The sequence below is a fragment of the Octodon degus genome, unplaced genomic scaffold (genome assembly GCF_000260255.1).
Source record: "Octodon degus isolate 3935 unplaced genomic scaffold, OctDeg1.0 scaffold00021, whole genome shotgun sequence".
Taxonomy (NCBI): domain Eukaryota; kingdom Metazoa; phylum Chordata; class Mammalia; order Rodentia; family Octodontidae; genus Octodon; species Octodon degus.
This window is the reverse complement of record NW_004524597.1, coordinates 10,816,353-10,838,022: the sequence shown is the minus strand read 5'-3', so window position 1 is coordinate 10,838,022 and position 21,670 is coordinate 10,816,353. Positions and strand designations below refer to the sequence as shown.

At 54.3% G+C, this 21,670-nt stretch overlaps 1 protein-coding gene across 1 annotated transcript; it reads right to left on the bottom strand.

Moving 5' to 3' along the window:
* Positions 1–5,401: 5,401 nt before the first annotated feature.
* On the bottom strand, positions 5,402–13,070 carry LOC101579114 (tektin-4). Its single transcript, XM_004627916.2, has 8 exons — positions 12,984–13,070; positions 11,759–11,837; positions 10,029–10,580; positions 8,500–8,570; positions 8,160–8,303; positions 7,629–7,851; positions 6,589–6,743; positions 5,402–5,638 (listed from the first exon to the last, which is right to left on the bottom strand). Exons 3-8 carry the CDS (start codon positions 10,560–10,562, stop codon positions 5,422–5,424), a joined length of 1,344 nt encoding a protein of 447 aa, XP_004627973.1. The 5' UTR covers positions 10,563–10,580; positions 11,759–11,837; positions 12,984–13,070; the 3' UTR covers positions 5,402–5,421.
* Between the last annotated feature and the right edge of the window lie 8,600 nt (positions 13,071–21,670).

Genomic DNA, 21,670 nt, shown 5'->3' with positions numbered 1-21,670 from the left:
AGCCCTGGCAGCTGAGATCTTTTCTGAGGCTCTCCAGAGCCCTGCACATCTAACCTGTCCTTAGCCTCTGTGGATTCAGCAAGATTGTTCTGGCTGCTCCCAGGTATATGCATGGGGACAGCCCCATGGAAAGAGCCTCATGGGGAGACCTGCCCCTGGGGACTCATCTCTTGAGCTCTGGATTCCTGGTATCTTTGTGCCTATCCTTGCCCAGCAGATGCTCCATTCAGAGCAGCACCACCAAGGGCACTGTGAAGATCATTGTCCCACCCTCACCCCACCCCCAGCTCCTTGTTACCTTATCTCATGGCTGCAAGGCTCTACCTGTCCTGCCAGCCTCCACCCAGAGCACTAGCCCCAGTGATCAGTGAAGGAGGCCTTTCACACTCATGGCATCTGTTGCTTCCCCTGGACCATCCAAGACCAACAGGCCAGGCCATCTCGTTGGCAGTATGCTCAAAGAACCTCCTCCCCCCTCAACCATCTGCAGCACCTGCAAGCCTCCATCTGACCCCAGAGTCCACAAAGTTCTGGCTTTGGAATGTCTTAGGCTGGCTGGACTAGAGTAATGCCCCAGACTGGTGTCTCTCCTCCATCAGAGAAACAGAGCTGCTGCCCATCTGGGTGGAATCCGAGGAGGCTGGAATGCAGGAGCCCAACCAAGGCCACCATGATCCTTCGAACTAGCTTGGTTCCCAGCCTACCTGGTAGTGCAGAGAACATAGCCACAGACATGACCCCCAAGAGCAGTGTCTGATCAGGCTCAGGGACACACACACACACACACACACACACACACACACTCTTACTCCCCTGCCATGACCATGATGTCCCTAAAGGTGTAGGCTCTAATTCACACTTTCAGGGGATCAGGACTGTACCCTCAGCAGTGGGTAGCAGGAATTACTCACAGTCCCCAGTCATGGTTGGGGGCTGTGTCCACTGAGAGAAGAAGCCACACCCTCTCAGTTCAGCTTCTTCCCTACTCTGACCCTAGGCTCTGGGAGAGAGCTGAGCACCTTGGCCCCAGACATGGGAGATGGCAACTTTCTTCGGGTCATCCATAGACATGGCCAAGGAGCTTGGACACCTTAGCCCATCTGCTGATGCGGTTGCACCTGGGATCTAACTTGGCCCCTGGCATCCTCCCCAGCCTCCCCACCTCCTCCCACCAGCCTGCACCTTCTCCACTGGTCTGCCTCTTGCTGCCCACACTAATAACCAAGGGTGAGGGAATGATAGCCAAAGGGTCACCTGTGGGTCCTGATGAGGGGAGAGCAGAGGCTGCTAAGCGCTGGGGGCCAGGGCTGCTGACCTTAATGACACCAGCTTATACCAATCCTCAGTGCTCAGAAGGCCTGGCAGCACCTACCCCCTCCTAGATGTCCTTGCCAGTGTTGGTTGTGGTGGCATAGACAGGGACGGGTGTGAAGATCAGAGTTCTTAAGGGCCTGCTCCTTAGCTCAGTTCTTTAAGTGGCTGCTTCAACAAAACAATCAGGCTCAGGTTGCTATGGTTTGATCCTCACAACTCAAGCCAGCCAAACCTGCCCTGAAGGCATTCAGAGCCACCAAAAAAAAAAAAAAAAAAGCCTTCTGCCATTTCTTATTGCTATTTGTTTCTCAGTAAAATTATGGGGGGGGAAAAAAAGATCAGGGTTCTTTCAGCTGACTCACCCACCCGCTCCAGCTTCCAGCCCCAGCTTGGTACGGAGAGCAGGAGCTGGGTTTAAGGTCCTCATCACAACATCCCTGCAGGCCATGGGAGGATAAGGGCAAGACTAGAGCTTCTCTGAGGCTGCCCTAGTATCAGCCCAGGATTCTGGGGCTTCCAAAGAAATATTCCCAGGTCTGGGCCTCAGCTGCCTCTGTGAGATAGATACCAGAGGCAGTTGGGAAGTGGCTGGAAGGTTCCCTTGTAGTAGGCAGGACAGTAATATCCAGCTAGAGGGATGTTTAGGGCCGAAGTCCCTCTCCCCAGTACTGGCAGAGCTGCCACTAATGAGCAGAGGTTCCCCTGTATGTCATTATGTGGGGCCAGCAAGGATTGTCCTCAAGGAGCAAGCGAATGGTCCACGGCGCCTGCACCCTGCCTGCGAGGGTCTATCTAGGCTAGGATTCATGGGAACAGTGCCCACACCCTGTGGGTCAGCTCACAGAGGGTGACTCAGTGAGGACAGAATGACGAATTTCAGGACAGAAATGGCTCTGGCTCAGATGTGACCGCTGGCATCTCCTTGACAACAAGGGAATGTGGCTTGATGTTGTGGGCCCCGCAGCAGAAATTGTGCAGTGTTATGGGGAGCTGTCTGTACCCCTCATTGAATCATGGAACTCAGGAAGTTCATGCTGTCTACAGCGTTCAAGCTGCTTAGAGTGACCAGGACAAACAGGGAGGGCTCAGCAATACCAGAACTGCAGTGACAATGTCCAGGAAGAGTTACCCTGAGCATGGGTCATGGATGGGCAGTGCCTACCAAAACCCCTGAGGAAGGTATCAGTCTGACCTACCCGGCAGTATGGCACAAAGATGTAAAAGAACAAAAAGTTCTGCAGTTGAGGAGTTGTGGGACGATTCTGTGTTCAAAAGCTCAAGTGCCTGACTTGTAAGCACAAGGTCCTGAGTTCAATTCCCAGTACAATAATTAAAAAAAAAACCCCTCATAGTTTTCATTCATATCCATCGGGAAGGTGGGTGGGGGTCCTGGCAGAGTGTATAGGGAAAAGAAACTTTGGGGCCATACCAGGCGCAAAGGCCTCCAATTAGCAATGCACAGATAGTTTTGATGTGTGTATGCCTGGCACCTTTACAGCCAGGGTCACTTATTTCAATATATCCAGGTTTACAGAGCTCAGTAAATAGGGTAAAAGAGAGGTCAGATGGACGGTGGGCTCTGTGGTGGTGGGCACCAGCATGGGCCAGTTGCTTGCTACCCAAGAGTGCCAACATGCCCTAGTTGGGAGTTTTCACAGATTGAAAACTGGGAAGGAAGCTGAGGGCAACCCTGGTATGCAGGACAAACCTGTGTCTAGGCTCAACTGGACAATGCTGTTGACAGGGGTCCCTTGGGGTGGGGATAGTAGCAGATGGGAGGATGACATGCTGTAGTCAGGAGCAGCCCACCTTTCCATCCCATCCAAATGAGGATACTAAGCCTTGATGGCTTCCAGGGTGACCACTATCCTTAAGCTTCCTGTCCAAGGAGAAAAGGATGTGAGCCAGTGTAGGAGATAGCACTGAGTAGACATCAACGCTCCTTCCCACTGTGGGAAGGCCTGAATCGTCCCTGACTCCTGTCACTGTTCCTAGGACCCAGTGGCTGAGATGCCTTCCTGGACCCAGCTATATCTTATCTCTGTAATAGATAGGGGAACAGAGGGGCCTCTGGGTACACAACAGCTGCCTCTGCCCAGATGGCAACAGGAGTAAGCGGTTAGGTAATCTAGGAGTCAAGGGGGCACTCAGTAAAGACAGGTGGCCCCTGGTGGCCCAGTATCTGGCTCAGGGCCTGTTTGGTTGGAGGATCTCATCACTATCATCTGTAGGACCAAGCCCCACAGACACAGCACACCTGCCCTCCTGCGCTGGAGCACCAACCAGCCACCAGCAGAGGCGGGGCTTCCAGTCCATCTGCTGCTGCAGGCATGCAGCACACCCAGGGACCCGCTGCACCTTGCCTTCCCCAGCTGTAAAATGCATGTGACGGTAAAGCCCCACAGCGGTTGCCATGTGCCTGCAGCAGTTAAAATATGGCATGTGCTTAGAATTATGCCAAGCATGTTGCCTCCCCCACCTGTGCTACCTATCCAGCATCAAAGATAATTTCACCCAGAACCAGGACCTGTGCACTGCTCCCCCCAACCAATCAGCTGCCACCCTCAAGGGCCCTCAGCACTGATGAGCGCTGTGCTTCAGGAGGCAATAATGAGAGCTGAGAGGCAGAGTCATTACGTCCAGCCTATTCTGTCAGGCTTCCCTGAGAGCACCCTGGTGAAGAGATGCAGCCTAGTAGGGGTGGGTAGGCACCTCCAGGGTGGGGGAGGAGCCATCCTGCAGGCACTTGCCACTGCCTTCCCACCATGGTCAGCAAAGACAGAAAGAAACAGCATTTGGCATTACCTGCCCTCTCCAGACAGGAGCTCTGGACATCCACACCCTCCCCTGGGGATGCCATCTGATGTGTCTGGAAGTGGAGCCCCCAGCTGCCTGTCCTGATGGATGTCGGCTTTGAACAAGGGACAGACTAGGGAGTGACCCAGGGCAGTTGTCAGGGCCCTGGGCCTGCCTTATGTCCCAAGGGCTTTGAGGGGCTGTATGGACATGAGATTAACTGCCCAAGGCCATGCAGGATGGTGTGGCAACAACTCTGTCACTGATTTCCCACCACAAGATTCAGGGGCCATGTAGTGCACAGGACCCAAAGCCTCTGCCAGCCCTGGGCCCTAGACTTTCCCACTGCTGGGCCTTATAGTGGCCATACCCTTGGTGAATTTTAATGGCACTTTAAGAATGAGAGCAGGCTCTGACTGTCGCTGTGGTGACCAACAGCTGTGACACACAGCATGGTTTCCTTGGGGACAGAGGTTATGTTTGCTCCAGAATAGTCTCACTGGAGTGTAGAACAGAAGCCTCTCATACTAGCTGCCCCTGTAGAGGTGGAGGTAGGGTAGGTGTCACAGGTCAGGGGTTAGGTGGGGGCCTGACAGCTGTGGGGGAGCAGCCCCTTCAGGAAGCAGGAGACTGGGGCTTCCTGAGCTGCTGACACCGAGGAGGGCACCAGCCCTGACAGGACACCGCCACACCCATGTTCTTGAAGTATATCCAGGCTCCCTTCTGGGTCTCATCTAGAGATGCCAGGGAGACCTTCCAGTGTCCTGCCAATGAGCCCTGGGCAGGGAGATGGAGCGCTGGAGGTGTGACCTGAAGGATCTCTCTAAGTGGGTCCACTCAGAAGCAGGAGGGACATCAGGTGGGCTGAGAGGCCATCCCAGGACATAAGAGCTGAGGCTGAGACTGGGAGTACAGGCAAAAGGGGCAATGTGATGACCTTAACTGATGCCCAAGACCCTGAGATCACTGGAGTCAGTGATCCACTGGTTCAGTATAGAGGAACCAGCCTAGTCAGGAGGTAAGACGGACGGTCCTGCCTGGGGTAACGTGTCACAATCACAGTCAGGTTGGGCCGGTGGTAGCTCCAGTCCTCCTGTGTGTTCCTCATGTCCTCTGGATCCTGGGGATTCTCAGTCTTCTACTCTGACCCCTCATCTCTCCTGGGTGGGTCAGTGGGATCTGCCAGCTGCATAGGGGACTGAGATACCTGTCCAGGTAGACAGCAACCACAGCCTCCACCTGGATCACACACACGCAGACCGGAAGCTAATGTGTTCTTTATTTGGGGTAGAACAGTGCAGCAGTCCCTAGTCACTGGTAGCCAGCCAGCTGCAGGACAGTGGGGTATCGGGTGCGGTAGGCCATGCACTTCTGGCGATCGATGAAGAGGCTGTTGGTCTTGACAGCAATATCCTTCTCCAGGCACATGCGGGTGTCCTCCAGGTTGTGTAGAGCCTGCTGGGCTTCCTGGAGCTTCTCCTTCAGCAAGGTAAGGGAGAGGTTCAGCTCCTCCACCTCGCTCAGCAGCCTGTGGGTTGGAAAGCAGCCTGAACTTTGGGGGTTCAAGGAAGGAGAGCAGAGTAGATCCTGATATTGCCTCATTTTTCAGGCAAGGAAGGATGAAACCCAGGATTCAAAGGAGGGAATCCTGCTGGAGGACAGGAGGTCTGGTCAAGATGCTGCAAAAGGACCCCAAGAGTCCCACAGGGAAACCCACCAGAGAAATGGTCCATAGCACTGTGGGAAAAGGAACACTTGCAGGGTGTGGTGGTGCACACCTGTAATCCCAGCACTCAGGGGGCTGAGACAAAAGGATTGTTGTGAGTTTCAGGCCAGCTTGGGCTACAGAGTGAGTTCAAGGCCAGCCTGAACTACACAGGGGAGACCCTGGCTCAAGAGAAAAGAAAAGAAGAGAAAAGGAATGTTCTGTCTCCTCAACGGACCCCTGGAGACCTGAGCATGGATTAAATGTCTTCAAACTGCCCAAGGAAGACTTTTCCCAGCTGCCACAGGGCAGGGAGGGAGGGAAAAGCAGTGGCAAATGACCAAACTCCATCCCTGATGTTGGCACAAAGACTGACCCTTGGAACTGAGTGAGAACCCCAGTTTCTTATAAACTGAGGCACAATGAAAGACAAACAAGGGGGTGCTTGTGCTAAGAAAGGTAACTGGGCACTTGCTAAAGTAGGAACAAAAGTCATGATCCTTCTCTGCCTGGGCGGGAGTACGGGTCACACTGTCATGTCAGACAACCCTGCTGGGCCCCTGCCTCTCAGGTCCTGAATCTCCTAGAAGATGACACAGCCCAGGGTGACATGTCCCGACACCCAAGCCCCTGCCTAGACCGCCTGTATCCAGGTCTGATCAGGTGTGTGAAGCCTGCTTCTCTAGGGGTGGTACTCACAGAGGCCCTGAAGCTGAGGGAGACTCGAGGGGGATACTAGGTACCAGGGACTGCCCAGGGGGCATGGCAGGTACCTGAACTGGGCAGCATCTCGGCACAACTCCACGTTGGGCCGCCGGGAGCGCTGATACAGGCGGGTCTGGGCAACCCGGAGAGGAGCCTCCTTGTCTTTGATGGCCTGCTTCAGCGCTGCAATCTGCTGCTCCTGGTCAGTGATTTCCCGCAGTGTCTGTGCAGGATAATATTATGAGTTCCCTGCCAGGTGGTGATGGGGCAGGCAGGCCAGAGCCCCCTCTGCAGCACAGAGGCTTCCAGGCCAGACCCTCCTTCCTTCCCTCAGTCTAAGTCCTGGCTGGAGACCCCCGAGCCCTGGTACATGTCCAGCTCTGGTGAGGGCTTTGCAGCTGCTACTCTGGCTCTGGCCTGAGAGCCTCCAGTCCTGGTGACCAGCAGGTCCTAGGCCTGGGTCAAGAATTCCACAGATGTGGACACAGCACAGGTTACACTAAAAATCACTGAGTCACAGCTGCTGGCCAGACAAGGACTTGGGTGGGGGCCCCATGAGGCATACCATTCCCGAAACCCCTTCTGCCCGTCCTCTCTGCATGATGCTCACACTGACAGGTCTCCCGGCTAGCCACACAGCCTGGCAATGCCAGCAGACCACCGCCAAGGGAAACTTGAGTTTATACCAGGTTAATGAGAATCCAGAGGGATAGTATGGATGTGATTCTGGGGTCCCCTAAGGTGGGCAGGGCAAAAGAAGGTCGGGGGTATGACTAGGCCGTGACTGGACAAAGTGGTCAGGTCATCAAAATCCTGGATGAAGTGTGGGCCTGTCAAGGGATGGGGGCGTGTCCTGTGGGGGGTGTTTTCCTGGGGGCATGTCATTCATTAGTGGTGGGTGCGTCCAGGGCGGGGAAGTATCTCTGGCAATGGTAGGTATGCTTCGGGGTAGGTGTGTCCTGAGCGTCGTGGGTGTGTCCCAGAGTGGAAGTGTCTGGTGCGGGACATGTTTTTTAGAAGGGTGGACAAGTCCTCAATAGGTGGGTGTTTTATGTGGAATGGAGGTGTTTGCTGTGGTTGGGCATGCCTAGGTGTAGGCCAGCTGCACCTTCTGCAGATGGTACTGTAACTTGTGGCGCGCATCCTCCAGCTCCTCGCAGCGACGCGCGAAGGCCAGGTTGACAGCGTCGCACTGCAGGCGCAGGTCTTCAGCGGTGTCCCGAAGAATGGCGTCTATCAGCGTCCGCAGGTTGGCTGAGGCCTGGTGCTCTCGCTCAGCGCGGAGCAGGTTATCCTGCGTGAACTGTGCCCATGTCTCGGGCGTGGAGGCGCTGGGGGTAGACGGGTCGCTGCTAGGTCGAGGTGGAGGCCCCTGTTCCCACACTCCCAAGTCCTCTTACCCACCCACTCCCAGGTCTCCACCCGCCTCTCCCGTGTCACATCCCAGTTCTCGCTGCCTGCGCCGCCTCGGCCGTGCGCCGTGCGCCACCTGCCGGCCATGAGTAGAAACCTGGGTTAGCCCCGCCCACGTCCCCGCCGAGCGACCCTTGCACCCTTAGACAGGGGTCTTGCGCAGGATCCCTCCTGGAGCGGACGGCGCCGCCCAGCGGGTGGGGAGTGGAAGGTCCCTGTGGCCCACCTCTCCTCGAAGGCTGCTGAGTGTGGATGGAACTGCACGTCGGTGCTCTGGTTGTGGTAGTGACAGCAGGTCTCGTCGATGTTGTAGGCTTCGACTTTGTCCGACCAGTCTCTCTCGCATATTTCCTTGTGTTCCCGGTTCAGCCTAGGGAGGACAAGGCTGCCATGGAGCCTTTGTCCTGAGGAACAGGTCATCACCCAGCCAGCAGCGTCTAGGACTACCCCCCACCCCCATAGGTCTTGGGACCGAGCAGGATGTGCTCCCAACCTGATCACCCCTTCCCCCCACAGCTACATGGTCGTGCACCTCGGCGTAGAGCCTCTCTGGAGGTGCAACCCACCTTATCTGGTCTACAGCCTGGAGGATGGTTCTCTTCAGGAGCTCCTGAATGTTCCGGATTAGCTCGGCCTCCTTGGGGAAGAGGGGGCGGGGAAAAGGCCCCTCTTGAACAGTAGCACTTGCCCTCGATCTTCCTGGTTGTGGGTCACACGAGATCAGTCCTCACACACCAAGAGGAGCTGGGGCTCAGCCCTGACACATTTACCTCCTGCCACTGCCATTGGCCCCACAGCAGTCTTTCTTTCTTTCTTTCTTTCTTTCTTTCTTTCTTTCTTTCTTTCTTTCTTTCTTTCTTTCTTTCTTCCTTCCTTCCTTCCTTCCTTCCTTCCTTCCTTCCTTCCTTCCTTCCTTTCTTCCTTCCTTTCTTTTTTTTTCTTGATGAACAGGACCAGCTCTTTCTGGTTGTTTTGTCTAGGTTTTTGACCATTCTTGTTGGTATATTCTTTTTCATAGGGTCTTTTCTTCCAGGAATTTCCAGAGACTGCCAGGAGGGTCACCCTTGTACAGAGCCTCTAGGCTTTAGGGTTATCACTAAAGTCCATCCAGAGCACTAAGGGCTGTCAGTTTACTGAGGCCTCTGAGGAGCCCAATGCCCCCCCAGGGACTTCAGCCCTGTCCCACTCTTGTACTCTGGCCTGTCCTTGGGTTTCTTTCTTTCCTTCCTTCCTTCCTTCCTTCCTTCCTTCCTTCCTTCCTTCCTTCTTTCTTTCTTTTTGAAACAGGGTTTCACTATACAATTCAGTTTGGTCTAGAACTCACACTGTAGCCCAGGCTGACCTTGAGCCCACAGAGATCCTCTTGCCTCAGCCTCCTGAATGCTGGGATTATAAGCATGCACCACTGTGCCTGGCGTTTCTCTTTTCTCTTTCTGTTTTCTTTTTTCTTCCTCCCTTCCTTACTTCTTTCTTTTTTTTCTTGTGTGTTTGGTGCTAGGCATTGAACCTATGGCCTCTGTACAGAGCTCCATTTCCAACCATTTTTATTTTTTATTTTGAGACAGAATCTAGCTAAGTTTCTAGGTTTCCAGGGTTAGGCTTAAACTTGCAACCTTTTTTGGCTCAGCCTCCCAGAGTCCTGGGACTACAGGTCCCACCTATTGTGTCTCTGAATTTGTGCCATGACAATAGATGTCCCAACTATGGCAAACTGGAACTGTGAGAACCTTGTATTTGAGCCTTAGGGAGATCCCACCCTGACCTCCCCTTTCCCCCAGAGCTACATGGTCGTGTCCCTTGATGTAGAGCCATTCCGGAGGTGCCTACAACCCACCTTATCTGGTCTATAGCCTGGAGGATTTAATTTCCTCAAACTCACATCAGCTACAGAGAGGAGTGGGGTTCAAGTGAGACAGTTACTTGGAAGTCAAGAATTTGTGGGAGAAAAACCTTTTCTTTGAATAAAGAACTAGGTTTCCCACACCCAGGGGTCCTGAGTGGGCAGTAGGGTGCTGCTCCCTGGAGCCCTGAACTGTCTTCCTGTACGGCTCCCCAACACAGCTGCCCATCCCAGCTCTGGGGTGAGGGGCAATACCTTCAGCAACTCGATCTCCACACGGTCACGCACAAGGTCCGGGTGCTGGCGGCGCTCACGGCACTGCAGGTGGTCAGTGACCATGGAGAAGGGCAGCGCAGTAGCATCTAGGGCACGCTCCAGCCGCTGCTTTTGGGCCAGCAGCAGGTCGGTCTCGGCTGCTAGTGTGTTCACCTCCTGCTGTAGCTCCGACTTCCAGCAGTGGGCGTCCTGCAGGCGCTCTCCCAGCTTGCGTGTGGAATCCTGCTGTGTGCGCTCAGCCAGCACTTCCGTCTCTGTCGCCAGCTGCCTGCTCTCATGGCGCTGCCGCTCCGATGCATCTCGGTCAGCCAGTGCCTGGTGGTAGCGGGCATAGCAGTTCTGAAACCACTCATCCTCCAGGTACTTGGCTGTGCGGAAGCCGGTGGTGGCCAGGCCCGAGGATGTGTGGACACCCGTGTTACAGGCCACCTCATACTCCTTGGGTGGCAGTGCACAGGCTGGTATCGTCTGTGGGGCCGGCTGCTGGGTCAGAAGCACGTCTGTCTGTGCCATGGTGCCCCCTGCACTTAGCTGAGGAAAGGTACAGATCAAGAGGAGGATCAAGGGGAGGTCAGCAGGGCAGCACCTGCAGCTCTGTCCCAGAGCAAGACAAAGCTCTGGTCACCCAGGGACACAGTACACATTCAGGCTTCCTGTTGCTGAGCAACAGGATACCCCTCCCCCGCTATGGGGTGGTAGAACTGTCCTCTTAAAGGAACAGGTGGCCACAGCCCTTTATGTCCCACTTCAAACAAGGCCTAAGCAGCAGTGGCCCAGAGGTCACATCACCTGGGGTCCTGGGCCCAGTCCCAGGCCTCTGAATTTCAGCCCCTGAAACCCCACCCTTCATTGGCTCATTTGTCCTTTGCTCTGGGACTTTTCTTAGTCTTTGTCCTGCACAGGATCTATGCTCAGCTGTGAGCCACAGGGATGAGGCTCTGTACACTGTGGTCTTTTGGGGACAGGAGCTGGCACTGTGGGGTGGTCTCAGGGTCATGTATCAAATGTGGCTATGCTGCTAACCTCCACAGGCCTATAGCTGGCTCCTCTCCCAGTGCCAGAGGCCCAAACCATCCTGCTCTCCTCCACCCTGTAGACCCAGTCATGAGACCCTACTGAGCGGTTTGAACCTTCCACAGTCCTGGGGGTCAGAAGCTGTCCTCGCCTCTGTCCTCCATCCTTACTTGTGAGGGTAAACCCAGGGCAGTACCCAATGGAGACCTGGCCCATCTGTGGCTGCCACCTGAGGGCCAGGCTCCCCTCCCCACACCCTTGTTCCTCTTTTCTTGTCCCAGGAGGGGACCCCTGGGCTCTTAGGAAGTAGGCATATCTCCAAAGGATGTTGGACTTGACATCTGCATCATGGGAAGGACTCTGACCACTCTGATATCCAGTGTGGCTATCCCAAGGCCATCCAAGGCTGGGCACCTGCAGTCCATCCTGGACCAGGGGGAGCCAGCCTAGAGCAATACCCATAGTGGACAGCAGAGGGTGCCCTTGGCTGTGGAATGCTGCCTGGCACTGGTTCCCTGATTGCTCTCTTCCTGCCTTGTCCTCCTGAGAGGCCCCCAAACCCCATCCAGTCCTAGCAGGAAATGCACTTCTCTACTCTAGCGCAGGTCAGCAGCTGTAGCCCCTTCTTCCTCCTCTTTCACCACTGTCTTCATGCCACACTCCAGCCCCTGGAGCCCCAGGCTCCTCTGACTCACCCAGCTGTGTCCTCGCCTCAGTGGCCAGCCTCTCACCCCACACAGCTGTCTTCAACCTGTGTGCCTGGCTCCAAGTAACCTGGTGGGGTGGAGTACGGCATTTGGCTGCCTGGCACACAGTAGACACTTCATAAATGTGTGCTTAGGGGACAGTAGCCCTGTGACCTCCACTGGCCCAGAGCAAACCAGAGTTCCTACTGGCCTTCAGGGGTGTGAGGTCTGGGACCCTCAGGGACTAATGTGGGCTGATCAACTTTCTTGAACCCTTCTGTGACTCCGTTTCCCCAGATACTAGCAGATACAGCTCTCCCTTACACACACACATACACACACACACACACACACACACACACACACACACCCAGAACCCATGGACCCACCTGCTGTGTAGAGCCTGTGTTTTACATGCTATCCTTTCTCACAGCTGAAGGACAGAGTACTGACAGCACTATCCCTGGTCTGCAGGCCCAGGAGACTGTGGAAGATACCTAGCTGGAGCCAAGATTAGTGACCCTAGCTGACCCCTCCGAGGCTCAGCATCCAGGTAACAAGGATCCTACTCCTGTGGGCCTTCTAGGCTGACAGGGAAGACCCAGTGTCAACACAGATTCCTGATAATGGGACAGCCCTCAGGGCAGGGCTCTGGCCCTCATCCCTATAGGCAGATGGATTGGGATTGGCTGTGGGGTTGGGGCTTTGTCACCATCAGTCCCATCCTCAGTCCAGGGGGGAGGGTCATTCATGGGATGAAAATGTCCACATGTGGTTTTCCCACCTAGGGAAGGATTGCAATTGCAACACCCAGCAATTGCACAGGGCTACCTTCAGTACACCATGCCTCTCACTGGCTCTTGACATCCTACTCTACATGACCTAGGCCTCGTGGACAAATCAAGACTGTGTGTGCAAGGCCTATGGGGCAGCAGGATAGGCACAGCCATCATGGGGGCACACAGCCAGCTGCATAGGGGCAGGTGGCATTCAGGCTTATTGGATTTGTTTATTTCCCAATTGCATTTCTGACAGAAAAATTGAATCTTGGGCCACATCAAGATTCCTAGGGCTCAGCCTCTGGTGCCTTCCTCCCCAGTAGCACTGTGGACGTCAGGGGGATCCGGAAGACATTGAGACCTGTCCAGATGCTCCCTGTCCCAGGGTGCCCTGAAGGATACCCCAATCAAGGCTTTGAACACCCTCTGGGCAGAGGAATCCTGTCAGGTCTTACCTCACAGACCCCAGTGTGCTGGTGGTTCTCAAGTCACGGCAGAGGGCTGGCCAATAGAGCCTCCACTCAAGCCCAGAGAGATGCAGAGGGACAAGGACAGCTGGGCGGCTGCACTCGATGGCTGAGGAGTCAAGGTCTCCAAATCCTGGCTCTGCAATGTGCATCCTGTGACAGGAACGACTAAGAGGGACAAAGGGACTTCTTGGGTGCTGGAGGACCAACAGAGGCTACACCGGCCCTGACTCACCCCACCTCCACATTCAGGGTCCTTTGGGCTCCTCCTCTTAGGATGGCACAGAGGTGGCTGCAGAGCTGCTGCCCCTGGCTGTGAGGTGTTTGGGATACTGGCTTTCCACAGAGCTGGCCTAGACACCAGGAGCAGTGACCCTGGTAAGCAGTGTGATCCTCCTTAACCTTTTGTCCCCACACTGGGCTCATATGCAATGGGGTCACTGAAACATTCCTGGGGACTGCCTTGGGACTCACTTTTGGGTGGGCTGGGCCCCAGAGGCCCCTCCTGCTGGGCCCAGCCACCCTCAAGGACAAAGGCCCCTCCTCTGCTCTGTCTCCAGCCCAAAGGTACCAGATGGGGAGGGCAGCCTGTCTCCTCTGCTCAGCCTCAGAGCCTCCACCCATGACAAGTGCTTCCCAGGAGGCTCTGGTAGCCAAGATGGACCCAAGGTCACACAGACCTGATGGTGCTGGCAGAGGAGAGGCTAGAGGAGAGTTAGTCATCTGGCTGCCGTGGACCTGGGACCAGTCTCCCACTGGCTCTCACTTGAAGTGACAGCTCAAGGAACCATACAGGCCAGAACAGAACAACCTGCGGGCGTGGAAGGCAGAGCATCCTGTGTTTCTCCTAGGGAGAGTGGGGCATTTTAGTGGGAGGATTTGAAGTGGCTCAGGAAGCCCTGAGCAGGCCCTTCAGTGAGGCCAGATGAACACGGTCGCAGATGCACGAAGTCACTGAGAAAGGCACTGTGCCCTGGAACTGGAGCAGTGGGGGAGGGTAGGCCTTGGACAGTTTCTTGGAGGAAGAGTCCCTGAAGGGCACAATTTGGAGGGAAGATTACTCATGCCATGTCTGTGAGGTGGCGACTCTCTGAGTCCCCAAGGCTTCTGTAGCAGCATCCCTTTCTATTAGTTCCTGAAAGGTAGACTAAGGCAGGGAGTGTGGGGCAGGCATCAGGCTGGGCAGGGACCCTGTGTCTCCCACACACAGCCAGGTGACCAAAATCTTCCACCCCCATATACAACTACATCCCACTTCTGAAGTATGCCTGGGCCATAGCAGCCTCCTGCTGGTCCAGCCAGCCAACTGAGGGAAAAAGAAAAAGAAAAAGAAAAACAAAAACAAAAACACCTCTTCCTTCTGCTTCAGCCAAGAAGCTACCAGATGGGGAGTGCCGCCTGAGACCTCTGCTCAGCCTCACAGCTTTCATCAGTGACAAACACTTCCCAGGAGGACCTTAGATACTGCCCCACCCACCTCTCACCCAGGAAGGCAGGGCACAGAGGCAGGGTGCTCTGGAGTATGGCACTTTTACTTCAGCCGCTTGTCTGAAGGCAGCTGGGGGAGCTTGGAGGTGTAGGGATGGTTTACAAAGAAATATCCTCCCAATAAAGTACAATAAACATGGAAGGACCAAGTGGGGGAGGGGCCGGGGGCATTGGGGGCCCCACTGGCCCAGCTGCAGACTTTTTTAAAAAATGTATTTGGTACAGGTTCTCACTACACAGCTCAGACTTGTAGTGATTTTCCTGTTTTCAGCCTCCCCAGAACTGGAATTACAGGTATGCACCACTACAGCCAGTCTCAGTGGCCAGCTTGGTGTGCCCTGGGACAGAGCAGGTGCAGCATGTGGTGCTGGGTATCAAACTCCAGTCCCTGTGCTTGCCAGGGAGGCACTTAGTCTGTTGAGCTATCTCACCGGACCTCAGTTGTAGACTTGACAACAGCAGAGCAGTACCTCCATTTTGCCCTGGCCCTGGCCACCTTCCCCTGCCTAAATCTGTCCACCTGCCAACCAGCCACAAGGGCACCTTGACTTGTGAGTTGAGGCAGAAAGTGAGTGCCCAGAGCACCCCATCACACAGCATATGCCACAGAGCAGCCTGTGTTCTCCACCTGCTTTCATTGCGGTAAAAGTCGCATAAACCTGATCTCTAGGGCACTTTAAAGTAGACAACTTGGTGACCTCTGTGCATTCCCAGAACTATACCGCCACCACCATCTGGCTCCAGAACAATCACGTCACTGCAAAGGGCATTGGGGTGCCCCTTCTGCTTTCTAGCCCCTGACTCCCCACAGTTGTAGCTCCTGTTCTAGGGATTTCGTAGAAGTAGCCTTGTGTGGCTGGCTTCTCCCGTACAGTGCTGTTTTCCAATCCAACCACACTGTAGCATGTTACTTCCGATCTTTTCACAGCTGAATCGCATTCTGCCGTGTGGATGGTCTGCACCTTGTTTCTGCCTTTTGACTCTCATGAACATACCTGTACACTTTTTTTTCCCCTCAAGACTGGAGATCAAATTCAGGGATACTCTGCCACTGAGCTATATCCCTAGATCCCTTTTTATTTTGGGACAAGGTCTCACTAACTTGCGTAGGTTAGCCTTGAACTTATTATCTTCCCACCTCAGTTTCCTGTGTAGCTGGGCTTACAAGTGTGAGCCACTACACCTGGATTCATTTTTTTTTTAACATTTGTTTTCAGTAATGAGGGCAGAGGTGAGTAGGTATCATGTGTGTGTGCATGTGTTGCTGGGGATGGAACCCAGGGCCTCATGTACACTAGGCAAGCACTCTACCACGGAGCCGGACTGAGCTGCATTGTTATACAGAAGGTAAATACCACTTAAAAACTCTCAAAAATCATGACTTTGAAAACATGGAACTAAAGACATAGATTTCAGGTGAAGGACTTTTAAGCTATGCCCACCTGGTACTTTAAAATAAGGAAAATCTAAACTCCCATCATCACCTCACACTCAGCAAGAGAAAAACATACTCACCAAGTGTGATTAATCCTGGTGCTAAAATCCTGGTATGGGCAGGGCTGGGGAAAAACTCACATTGACCTCCCTGAGAATCCAATCAGTTCATTCTATTTTCTAGAAAGACCTGCAGGCGGTACTCAGAGACACTGCCACTCCTGTTCTAGACCTACCAATTCCAGTCTGTGAAATCCAGTCATAGCAGTGGTGGCAAATAATGGCATGCATGTTGCTGTGGGCTTGTCACTTAAAGCTCTAAAAGATTTATCATCAGGCTGGGAAGACAACTTGGTGGCCTAAGCACCTGCCTGGCAATGCAAGGACCTGGGTTTGATACCTGGTACCTCAGGCCCGTGCTGGCCCTGGAATCCCTGGTATACCAAGCCAGCCACCAAAACTGGGAGTGGTGGCACATGCCTGTGATCCCAGCACTGGGGAGGCTGAGACAGGAGGATCACTATGAGTCTGAGCTACATAGTGAGACCCTGTACCAAATAAATAAATCAATAAAAGATTTTTCAAAAATTTAAAAACAGATTTGCCATCACTGAGCTGTAGGAAATAACTGCAAATAAGGGGAAAGGTAGTAAAAAAGGAAATAGTCATTTTATCAAGGAAAAATTTGTCACTGGAGAAAAATATAGAGGCCACACACCCAGCAGGAGATGAGGGTGGAGCTACAGTGAAGGGCCCACTTTGCACACACAGGCTGTTGGGATCTGGGGCAGGTGCAAGACACACAGAGATAAGTCCATAAGACAAATTTGTGCTAAGGAATAGGCAAAAAGCTGCCTGATGTCTGATTATAGGGTGATGGGCACAGGGCTCAGCTTCCTGCAGGGAGTGGCCTCCGTCATCTGTGGAGGAGTCCAGGCAGCTGCTTGTCAGAATATGGTGGAAGACCCCAGACAGGACAGAAAGATGTAGTCACACATGATGCCTGAGAACCAAGGATAGATAGGACACTGAGCATGCAAGGAATGCCCAGGCCTAGAATTGCCCCAGGGAAGCTGGATAGAGGTTGAGCAACAAGGAAAGGTCCCGGCCATCCCAAGAAAGGGGTGGCCCAGGGAAAGAACAACACAATTTCTATCAGTGATGTGTCACTAGGGCCACACAAGTCGGGGGGAATTCCCGGAAGCAGCAGCATCCCTGGTTGGCCCCAGGTACACTCAGGTACACTCAGATACCCAACCAGCAGGGGCCTGTGACAGGTCCTCCACTTTCACACAGGGCCTGGTGTCCTTGGGCCTGACCTCAAGTGCCCTTGTTCTGGTGGCTGAGCCCACTAGCACAGCAGCCACAAGCCTCCTAGGCCTGCTGAGGGCACTGGGGGAGGCATCCTGGCCCTACCACCTATGAGAATAGTCAAATCCCCACTTTATCAGCTCAGCTTTATCTCTAGAACTTCCTACAGCTTCCCAGAGAAGAAAATTAAATAGAGGATTTAGCAGAGATTTTGTCTCTGTCTGAGCTGGGGTGGGAGGACTGAAGAGCCTCTAGGCTATTTGGGTGTGCAGAAGGCACCCAACCCAGACTCGGCTCAACTTGAGCCTCAAGCTGAAGGTGCTGGGATCTGCTGGTGAGGGACTGGACAACCCTGTAGCCCCTCAGCCACATGTCCCGAGGTCAGCGAAGAGAGGAGACCAGTGTAGAAGGCTGTAACATAGGTGGCTTGCTCCATCTGCTTCATGATGCTAACACAGCTCCTGAGCGCCATCTTGGGATTCAAATCTACCCCACCCTGAGGCTGAGGGGCCTGGGCCTGGGCAAGGAGAGTGCCGTAGTCACCACCTGCAGCTGTCCTTGTCTCAGGGGCTGCAGCACTGAGGCCAGGCAAACTCCCTTGCTTAAGAGGATGGCTCTCAGTGGGAAGAGCTGGTAGAGCCTTTGAGGTCCTCCTAGGAGACTTTCTAGTCACAGACGGTCAGAGACAGTGCAGAGCAAAGAAGCCGCAAGCTGAGCGGAGGCCACAGAGGTTGTGTCCCTGCTAGGTGGGCTCAAGGGGCTACCAGAGTCTCATTGGGCCCAGCAGGCCCAGAGGAGCTAGGCCTGTTCCCAGGGCCTTAGCACATGGTCCAGCAGAGCTGGCCCAGGCATAGGGTCTCACAAGCTCACAGCAACTGCCTCCAGGGTGAACAGACACTGACTATATAGTGTGGCTGAAACCTTAGTGGGGGCTAAAACCTGGGGCTGGGGTTCTAATTCCACCCCCCAGGAAGATTCAGGAAAGACCCTCTGCTGTGCACTGAACTAACCAGAGAAGCTGTTCAGTTCTCTGTTCCCACTATATCCTTTTTAGGAGCTGGAGAAGCACTATTGTGGGGAGGTCCAATTAAGGGTAGGGGTGGGCAAGGATAGGGGAACTGAGGGGGTCTTGTATCACTGGCAGAACCTCATCTTGACCTCCAATCCTGCACCATGGCCTGGACAGATGTTTCAGAAACCCTACAAGGGCCCAGAACCCTAGCTGCTTTTCAAGTGCAGCACTAGAGATGGAGCCATGTGTCATCTGTCAATGCAGAGGAGACAGATTAGGGTTGAGATGACAGCTCCTGGAATGGCCTCTGCTGTTCTTAGGGTCAGGGTAGCCCAGGATGTCCCAGCCAGCCTCCCTTAGCTCAGCCAAAAACCTTTAAGGCAACTATGTGCAGCCATTAGAGGAGACAGAGTGGGGACACAGCCTGGGGTCTGCATGGAACGTCTCCTTGGCCAACTGCTCTCCTGGTTCCTTCCTCAGGCAGATGGCTGGGTCATGATCTGCTTCTGTAAGAGGGACTGTGGCATCTCTCAACCCTACTGCTGGCCCCCTACTATTAGCATTGATATTCAGGAGCTCAGGCCCCAGAGGGCACCAGAGGGCATAGAGGGGACAGGAAGGAGTTGGTAGAGCCAAGACCTGAAACAGTAGGCAGTCAGCTTCCTCTCTGCATCTGCAGAATGTCTGCACCCCAGAACAATGTCCTGCCCTGAGTAAATCAACAGGATGGGAGGGCCAGGGGAACAGGCCAGCCTGAGGGCAGTAGGAGAATCTGGCTAGTCTACACTCCAGTCTGGGGTCCTGGCCAAGCACCCCCAGCTCCAAGCCTAAGAACAGGATTTCAGCTATGATGCCCCTAGCAGCCACCTCAGCAGCACCTGCTCTGCTGATATTGCCAGGATATAGGGTTCAGCCCTCTAGAGATGTGGACTGGGATGCCTACGGGAGGTGCCAGAGGAGCAGAGGCTCATGGGAAGATACCCATAGTTAAGGCATGGACACAGCTGTGCTGCCTTCAATGCCTGAGGGCTTGTAGCAGACTGCAGTGACCCCAAAGACACATGGAGTTGTCTGCCTTAGACTGAGTCTTCCCACTCTGGCAGGAAGAGCTTCAAGGATCAGGGGGTTGGTCTCCATGAAGGGACAAAGGAAAGGGCTTAGTCAGGGTAGGCTTTGGTAGATGGTCAGAGTCACATTAGAGGACTAAAGGAATGGTACCAGCCAACATGGAGGGAAACAGCCAAGTCACTGATACTGTGGGATGAGAGTCAGCATCCTCAGGGCTCCCTATCTCCTGGGGTTTGGGACAGACATAGCAGGGCTTTGTGTTCAGAGCGTAGGATTCTGGTCAGGATGTGGGTCCCTGGAGGGTCACTTGCATGGTCCAAGGCAGAACTCCTAACAAGAGAAAAAGACACTCTGGGCTATTCCCTTTGTCTCTGGCCAGGGCCTCTCTGGCATAAGGGGATCATGGGGTCTGGCCTCACTGTGTCCTCAGCAGGATGCCCAGACAGGCTCTGCTGGGCTCCAGAGGAATCTTCTGGACCAAGTTCTGACATGAGCCTAGGAGGGAAGCTCCCAGACAGACAGCAGCGCCCCATCCCAGCCTCATCATAGCAGGCCTGAAGCAGCAAATATGCTAGACACTGGGCATGGGGAACTGGCCAAGAGCAGAGGTCCAGGGCTGGGCTAGCCCTGCCTCACCGGATGACTTTACAGGACCTTTTTCCTCCCAGGGCCAGAAGGACAAGCCCCACCCCAGCAAGAGGGCCGGGGCTGGTTTTGGGGGTGAGGCTGGTAAAGGTCAAGTTCCTTCTGTGGACAAAGAGACATAGGACTAAGGGAAATGGTGCCAGCCAACATGGTGGGGACCAGCCAGGTCACCCTGCACCTGTCTGAGTTGCAAACTGAACCCCACTCACCTTGGTCTTAGGGCTTTGGGCAGACTGGCTAGCATCTTCACTGCCCTGCCCTGCTTGCTTCAGTGTGACTCACCCCAAGCCTCATATCTCACCTGAACACCCATGTTCCCTTCAGGCCCAGGAATGCCAGTTCAGAGGAAGGTTCTTCCAGAAGCATAGTTTGTCCAAGGTTAAAAGGAATCCTGGGCTTGACCTGCTGGCTGTTGCATTACCAGAAGTCAGAGTCCTGTCCTGAGCTGGATCAGGATATCTAGGAATGAAGCAGCTAAGGGGGCCTCAAAAGGTGCAGCACCCCTTTGAGGTGGGAAGACACCCAGGTTGCAGCCTGGTTTGCCCCACCCTGGCCTTCCCTTCTGGCTAGCCCCCAGAGGCCACACTCTGGGCTTTGTTCTCTGGTTCCCCTAGCCAGGTCAGTGGCCGTGTGACCTTGAGCTGTCCCAGTAGAGGTGTGAGGGGGTGGGTAGCATCAGGAGCTTAGCCGCTTGTGATGTTACGACGCTCCATCACCAGCTTCTGAGACTGCTCTGCTACAGCAGAGCCGATTAGGGGTGTGCTGGTGTGAGATAAGGCCACAGGGTCGTTTGGAGGGCAGGCACAAAGAACAACAAGGCTGACTCTCTCCTCCACCTGCTCTGCCTGCATCTTCCCAACCTACACCACTGGGAAAGGCCCAGAGCTGCTCCAAAGGCCTGCACCCTGCCAAGGGCATCCCAAGGACATCTGGAGGATATTTAGTATCTGGACAGTGAGCCAAGATCCCAAACCAGACCTTATATGCCACCACCTGAAAATGAAAATATCTTGAAGGGTCTGGACTCCACCCAGCACTTAGTCCAAAGAGCCCCTGAAAATAGACACAGAGAAAGTTGGCTCGATGTGCATACCAGGCCCCTAGAGGTCCTCTCGGGACCAGTGGCTGCAGCCTGGAGCCACTTAACTGATGGAACCAGGGGCAATCAGAGTTCACGTCTCCACCAGAAGCAAAGAGCTGCTAAGTGCTGGGAGGAGAAGCGTGAGGTCACCGAGGCCCTCTTCACTCGTTCACTACCACGTCGGCTTGCTCCCCACTACTACCACTATGTTTATGTTCCTCACCACCTCCATTCTCCCACTCAGGGCTGGGCATCTGGACACCCTCCCTGATGACCTCTGATCATGACTTTTCACCCAGAGGCCCTCCCTTTCTCCCTTCTTTCCCCTTCCCTTCCTGGGGTGGTCTAGGTCCACTCACCACTCTGTCCCCAAGACTCTACCTTGTGCTAGGATGCCTGTGAACTAGGATCTCATTAACATTGGCCAGAGGGAAGCTGGGCACAGCGGCACACACATGTGGTCCCCACTACTCAGGAGACTGAGGCAGGAGAATCACAAGTTCAAGTCCAGTCTCACAACTTAGTGAGACCCTATCTTAAAATGAAAAGTAAAAAGGATGTAGTTGAGTCGTGAAGCACTCCACTAGCACATGAGAGACTCAGGTTTTTATCCACGGTACTCCAAAATGTTTTGGA

Excerpts from the sequence above, each read along its gene's own strand:
- LOC101579114 (XM_004627916.2), bottom strand. The coding sequence starts at position 10,562 with ATGGCACAGACAGACGTGCTTCTGACCCAGCAGCCGGCCCCACAGACG. Across the intron at positions 8,304-8,499 it reads CAGGCTGTAGACCAGATAAG|GCTGAACCGGGAACACAAGG; the intron begins GTGGGTTGCACC and ends TGTCCTCCCTAG. Across the intron at positions 7,852-8,159 it reads TCAGCAGCCTTCGAGGAGAG|CGCCTCCACGCCCGAGACAT; the intron begins GTGGGCCACAGG and ends GTCTACCCCCAG.